General features: G+C 39.2%; 1 protein-coding gene across 6 annotated transcripts in view; it reads right to left on the bottom strand.

Moving 5' to 3' along the window:
• Positions 1 to 1394: 1394 nt before the first annotated feature.
• sdk2b (sidekick cell adhesion molecule 2b) overlaps positions 1395 to 7011 on the bottom strand; it is a 245957-nt gene continuing 240340 nt past the window's right edge. For 3 of the 6 annotated variants that reach the window (XM_087784060.1, XM_087784061.1, XM_087784062.1), the window contains exons 45-46: positions 5120 to 5176; positions 1395 to 3927 (exon numbers count right to left, since the gene is read on the bottom strand). In XM_087784060.1, coding sequence (XP_087640186.1) covers positions 3496 to 3927; positions 5120 to 5176 — 489 coding nt within the window. In that variant the 3' untranslated portion in view covers positions 1395 to 3495. The remainder of the gene's footprint in view (positions 3928 to 5119; positions 5177 to 7011) is intronic. The other 3 variants (XM_087784063.1, XM_087784064.1, XM_087784065.1) reach the window with 1 other exon arrangement.

Raw genomic sequence — 7011 nt, 5'->3', positions numbered from 1 at the left:
CAAAGCAGAGGAAGGAAGAAAATTAGGACATTTGGGATTTCCTCTGCTTGTGGAAAGATATCAGATGTATAAATACGGACCAGGCTGAAAGGCTGTAAGTAATTGGAGGTGTATTGCTTCATCCTGCAATTTCAGAGATTTATGTCTTGATTTTCCATAACCTCTGGGGTTCAAAGTAGAGCTTCATTAAAAGGAAAGATCCAAGTACCAAAAGACAATTGTTGGCTTTACTTTAAAGAAATGTGGTTTGCAATATGGGCTTTGGTTTGTCTTTTTATTAAATATGAATCAGATTTTTTGAATCTCTAAATCAATCATGATGGATACTTGCTCCGGTCAGTCAGAAATATCGTATTGAGAGAAACAGCGCCTACAAATCGAGGACCTTCTGGGCCCTGAGTATCTTGCGGGGAAGTCCCTGGTACACCTCGGACAGGTTAAGGAAAATATGCGTTTGCATAGAGAACTTAAAAGGGAAGTGTGGGCGTCTTTGCTAGTTATTTTGCTTCTATGATCTGACAGATTTAATGAAGGTTGAATGTCCTCGGAGTGGATGTTATGAAAGAGTTCTCTCCTTTCATGTTAGCATTCGGGACTTGTTTCATTTGCCAATAAATCAGATTAGGACTTCCACTCACTCAACTAACGGTTTATCTATTTGCTATATTTTCTTATTCATTTTGGAATTGAAACACTAGCTCTCAAATCAACCAATTAGATACTGCCATGCTTTGAACTACACCTTCTATGCAAGTGTCTTACAGTCCATTTCATGCTTCTCAAAGGTCGTCGGGGCTGTTTAGCACCGTTGTCCTCCTTTGATCAGAGACCACCAACTAGCTTTTTACTGAGACTGTCATTAATTTCCTGTGAGAGGGGAAAAAAAAAAAAAAGAACGTTTCAATGAATAGCCTCCTGTCCCGTCAGAAGAGAGATTTCCCAAGTGTAAAGTGGGGGGGATTAGTGCTGTGGATGTGCTTGTTCCAATTCCCTGTTCCATCTCTCTAATCCCCTCAGGCGTTTACTTGGTTAGCCCGGGCTCAAGTGGTGATCCATTTACAATCAAACATCTAAAAAAATATATATATATTCTCCCATGTTTGACCAATCACGGCAGAGTGGCCGTGGTTATGGTAAACAAGATTTAATCTCCAGAAAATCAAAGTGTTTTCAGTGGGCGGGGGTCAAGCACATTTTCTAATTTAAATATTTCAATAAAAAGAGAGTTATGGACAAACAGACACATACTTATGATACAATAGAGTCCAATATCTATTTAAGAGACACTTAAATCAACACATTAGTTTCCCTTAGAAACACTTTCCTGTTCCTGAACACACTTTATGTCGAGTGTAACGAATGGCTCAGTGCCAACAACACTAACCAGAATGACAAACATTGAAAAATAATTTATTTCAGAAATTTGAGTGTATATTCATTCAGAAGCATGGTTGGCTGTTGCGCTAAAAACGAAATCACCCACAGAAAAAGAAACAAAAAACAACAAAGTGATGATATATATATTTTCCTCCTTCTGCAGGTAAGTGACACACCAGCGGGTCTTTTCTCAAGCAGGATGAGACGCAACCACCGCACGTAGATTAAGATCGCCTTAATCCCAGACCGGCAGTGAATGATTTGTAAAGCTAATGAACAAGGGAAAAAAAAAAGTATACATGCATACTTGCACGTCTGCACACGAATCATCAATAATCGCACCAGGAGAGATACATCCACACTGCTACTTTACTTTAGACGTGTCTTATTAGCTCAGATCAGGTCGATTCTCAGACGCAACACTTCGACACATTGACAGCGGCTTCCACGGTCTTTTCAAATGTGACATTCAAACAGTGAGTTTTTCACTTGGTTCCCGATAATGTGGATAAGTCCTTGGTGTCCTTGACAGACACAAATCAAAAGGTTTGCTAAAAAACATGTTTTAAAACTAATGGCTACTTAGTTCTGTCAGAAAAAATATTTAATATGTATTTTCATTTAAAAGATTTCGCTACCTGACAGTATGAACATCTATTTTCAACCATAGAAACGAGTTAGTGGGGGTTAAAGTGTATACTTGCAGTATACTTGAGTAGTTTCAAATAGTACCAATTCATTTATAACAATGTTATAGATTTGAGACTTTTTCAACCGTTTTTCTACTCATTTCTTTCTTTCAATTCTCTGTAATTATGAGTTCTCTATGTCACGGTATGTTTTGTGCTAAAACATAAATCACATGAGATTTTTAATGTTTAAGTAAAAGTGATTAATTCCATTTAACTATAAATGTTGACTTCAAGATTAGAATTGCGCTAGTGTTTATTTTAACTTAGAGACAGTCATTCTAGGTTCATAAATAATAATAAAAAAAATATGGGTCTAAATGAGCTGCTTGGTGGAGGTCTGTCCATTTAAGTGCTTTTCGTTCACTGTATTTATGCTCTTATTAAAATGGTTCTTCTACAAGACACTTTAGATGATTACGTCCAGATGTTAACACACAAAATGGTGAAAATAATTGAATAATTCTCCGTAAAACTACGTAGCAGTGTGGCTGCATCACGATTGACACAAAACGGTGAAGCAATTCAATGACATCATAACCTGGAGCAGCATCAGCGCCGCACCATAGTCTTGCTTATTAATAGAGGGATTCGTTCAGCATGGGGTTGAAAAAACAACAGGGGAAAAAAAATGAGCAAACATTGAAGAAGCCGAGTTCTTTGTTCAGTTCAGACTCTCAATCGTGTAACTTGTGAGGCAGCTAACAGATTTATAAACAAAATAAAGCGACGTACTCCACATCTCTCTCACTCAGTCTGTGTGGAATACAGTTTGTTTGCCTCCATCAAGGCACCATCGATCCACTAGAGCACACTCACAGAATTACACTTGTACAGATATAAAGTCTGTTTCTGTATCCGCCGAGTCCTTCATTCAGGCACCGACATCCCGACGACATGTGACCTGTCGCCGTCTTTTCATTCGTGTGCTATTGACCAGTGATCCACGGCCGTTGCTCCAGTGTCTGATGTAAGGAACTCATCCGGACAACGAGTGTCAATTTGTTCATTTTGGCTTCAATTCATCTTCAAGAAACGAACCGTCAGACTTTTCTTTTGATTCCACAGCACAGCTCCATTATATGGGGTTATTTGAGATCAATGCATGATTTGCACTGGGATGTTTTTTTTTCTTTCTAGATACATCTATATATATCTATCTATATATATATATTTATATTTATGTCTCTTCAGATTGTTGTGGCTTTGTACAGCATCTGTCAAACTGTGCAAATGACGAGAAAATGATAAAACAAAGTCATGCAAACGGTTCAGTTAGCAAAAAACAATAGTGAAAAAAAAAAGAACTCCTGAAAAAGAAAGCCTTCACACATCAATCGTTTAAAAGAAAAGTTTGACCTGAAGAAAAAAATTGCCAGAATGCTTGGCACATATCTTCAAATTGCTTTTGTCCTCTTTTCGTTATCTTTCACACAAACGACGAGAAGCCAGCGATAGGGGCTCGTGAACCAGGGGCTAGACTGCTGGGTGGCCTGTAGAGGGTGCTGTGCTGGCTGGGAGGATTTGAGCCCTGCTGGGACTGCTGGGAGGGGGTTGGAGTCCGACTTCCTTTTGGCCTGAACAGGCTGCCTTGGCCTTGGGGTTGTCCCTGTGCCTGCTGGGGTTGCGGCGTAGGCGAGCTGAGCTGCGGTGGCAAAGGAGGTAGCGGCGGCAGCGGCGGCGGGGTGCACTGGTCCGGATCCCCTGACTCGGTCTCTGTGAAGCCGTAGGCCTGGACTCGGGATATTCCCTTTTGCTGCCGGCGCCAGGAGTTGTAGTAGGTGGGGTCGCTGATGTAGTGGTTGACGAACGAGTGCGTTTTCTGCCGATTAGGATCCACTTCGTACTCGCTGTCGCTGCCCTGCAAACGCAAGGAGACGCGTTAATAAATTCCACCAGGGCGCTACGTCTACGTGGAGCAGAGGGATGACAAAGCTTTTTAAATGTCAATGGCCATGAAATGACGCACGGTTGGACTAGTAACACCACCACAATGACAACGGAAGGAGACACACTACTACACATGCACGTTGACTCGACGGCGAACCACAACAGGACACACAGTATGATCACATGTGGTCAAAGCATGATCACGAAAAACAATGAGGGCGTGCATTGTACATGGATCACCAACATGAAGGCGATGGTTTAAGTTAAAGTCGGCGACGCTAGCAACGCTGGTTGGTTTGTTTCGATGAATTAAGAATGGTTGGAATTGCTTTGGCGTTAGTACAATTGTGGCTGCTATAGACACATTAGGATACCACAGTAACATCTTCCAAAGAAAGGGCAAAGAAAATAAGGACCTTCATTGTCCTAATGTATAATATATTTTATTTAATCTGCACGCAAGTCATGGCTCCCCTACTAGACTTCTTTAGTGTTTGTAAATGAACTGCAAGTTAACTTTCTAACGCATAAAACAATTGAGTTTTTTTCTTGAGCTTGACATGCCCAGATAGACATCACTCCATAAAGTTCCCTTCTAGCAACATATAGTGCGTTCGAGGCACCTCAGAACTCGGTCGGTGGGAATGACAGCCGAGAAGCCGATTCAAATAAGTCATATATAAATTAAGATGCGGGTGAAAAGAAAACCCAACGGCACACAAGGAATGTGTTTCTTTCTGTGTATTTCAGTGGTTTAGCAGGATAGTCTGAGATATGTACTGTAGTCCTTAGTCCAAAAGCATGTGTGACTCTTATTTATTCTTTTGGTTGACATCAAGATTGTCGTCATTCTAACGTAAGCAGTTGTCTGAAGAATAGGGTCAGTTTTTTTTGGCCTTTTCTGATAGTCAACTGAAGGACAGATAGGTATCTCGAACTTGCAGCTCAGAATTCCAAATTCTGGCGGAAAACTGGAGGGAGTAACTGTTAATATGTGAGTTCTGAGATGTTGCATAAACTACATTTAATGTATAAAAATCCACATGAAATTTCTCTAGAGTCTAGAGCCTATGATGGGTGTCTGGGAGGGGGGGCTTTAATGGGGGGACTTGTCTGCAATAAGGCTAGGAAACATTCAAAGCAAGCAGCCACAGGAACCTCACCAAATGCAGTGGAAGTGTATGTAGACCACCTGTCCCATATGAAAACACCAGCGCCTCCTACGGGTGAACAGAACAATGGGTTTTACAGTACATTACCATAACAAGATGAATCAAATGGGCCAATCGTGACGATGAAAGAACCTTTTGAACACAATGTAGACAAAATAAACGTTTTTAAGGGAATGGAGAGTAGGAATACGATTGAAAGCTACATCACTAAAATTGGATTCCGTTCATCTGGTAATTAATAGGTCATGTATATGTATTGTGCCTTGTTATTTTAATGTCAACCTCTAGAGAACATTTTAACAACAAACATATTTCCTGTTCAGTCATATTTTATGAAGATATAATCAGAAATATTTTTCTCCAATTTGTTGGTACATTAAAAGTCAATGAATAATTGATGCTGACTTTTGTCCAGCCAAATATCTTTTTTTTTCCACAGAGCACTTATCTGCCTTTTAAACACAGTCTAATTAAACCCATTTGTTGTTTTTAATACAGTCCTACTGTGAACAAATAATCCTGCACTCTTTTCAGCTACAATCTGTTAGTACTGAGTATATCATTTCTATGTCAACACAACACAACATATTTACGTTAACAACTTAAGCCTAACATGTAGGGCTCACACTAGTGTGCTACCAATTCAACAAACCTTTTTGTGTAGAGCAACCATGTTTTGGAGTCTTATAGTGTTCCTGTTCTGCACAGAAGACCTGAACCGATTTATTTTGTCTCTCAAACTTTTTCCATCGGCCATAAATATTCTTTAAAAGTACGTGTTGCACATGTCGGGCTGCTATGAGGCTACAGTTCGTCTTGTTTTAAAAACCTTCCATCAAAGCATTTGAGTTAAAAAAAACTGTTTCTCCAGAATTATAAAGTGTTCTTACTCATGCTAGCTGCTTTTCCAGAATTAAAAAGTGTTCTTCTTATGCTAGCTGTTTTTCCAAGATTAAAAAGAGTTCTTACTCATGCTAGCTGTTTTTCCAGGATTATAAAGAGTTCTTACTCATGCTAACAGTTTATCCAGAATTATAATGAGTTCTTGCTCATGCCAACTGTTTCTCCAGAATTATAAAGAGTTCTTGCTCATGCTGTTTCTCCAGAATTATAAAGTGTTCTTACTCATGCTAGCTGTTTCTCCAGAATTATAAAGTGTTCTTACTCATGCTAGCTGTTTCTCCAGAATTATAAAGAGTTATTGCTCATGATAACTGTTTATCCAGAATTATAAAGAGTTCTTTCTCATGCTGTTTCTCCCGAATTATAAAGAGTTCTTGCTCATGCCAACTGTTTATCCAGAATTATAAAGAGTTTTTCCTCATGCTGTTTCTCCCGAATTATAAAGAGTTCTTGACTATGCTGTTTCTCCAATATAATAAAGAGTTCTTGCTCATGCCGTTTCTCCAGAATTATAAAGAGTTCTTTCTCATGCTGTTTCTCACGAATTATAAAGAGTTCTTGCTCATGCTGTTTATCCAGAATTATAGAGAGTTCTTGCCCATGCTGTTTCTCCAGAATAATAAAGAGTTCTTGCTCATGCTGTTTCTCCAGAATTATAAAGAGTTCTTGCTCATGCCAACTGTTTCTCTAGAATTAGAAAAAGTTCTTGCTCATGCTGTTTATCCAGAATTATAAAGAGTTCTTGCTCATGCTGTTGCTCCAGAATTATAAATAGTTCTTGCTCATGCCAACTGTTTATCCAGAATTATAAAGAGTTCTTGCTCATGCTGTTTCTCCAGAATTATATAGAGTTTTTGCTCATGCTGTTTATCCAGAATTATAAAGAGTTCTTGCTCATGCTGTTTCTTCAGAATAATAAAGAGTTCTTGCTCATGCTGTTTCTCCAGAATTATAAAGAGTTATTGCTAATGGCAACTGTT

Source organism: Callionymus lyra, chromosome 2 (assembly GCF_982586985.1).
Source record: "Callionymus lyra chromosome 2, fCalLyr1.hap1.1, whole genome shotgun sequence".
Classification (NCBI taxonomy): Eukaryota; Metazoa; Chordata; class Actinopteri; order Syngnathiformes; family Callionymidae; genus Callionymus; species Callionymus lyra.
The sequence above is the reverse complement of the archived record's forward strand: the minus strand, read 5'-3'. Positions and strand labels throughout refer to the sequence as shown.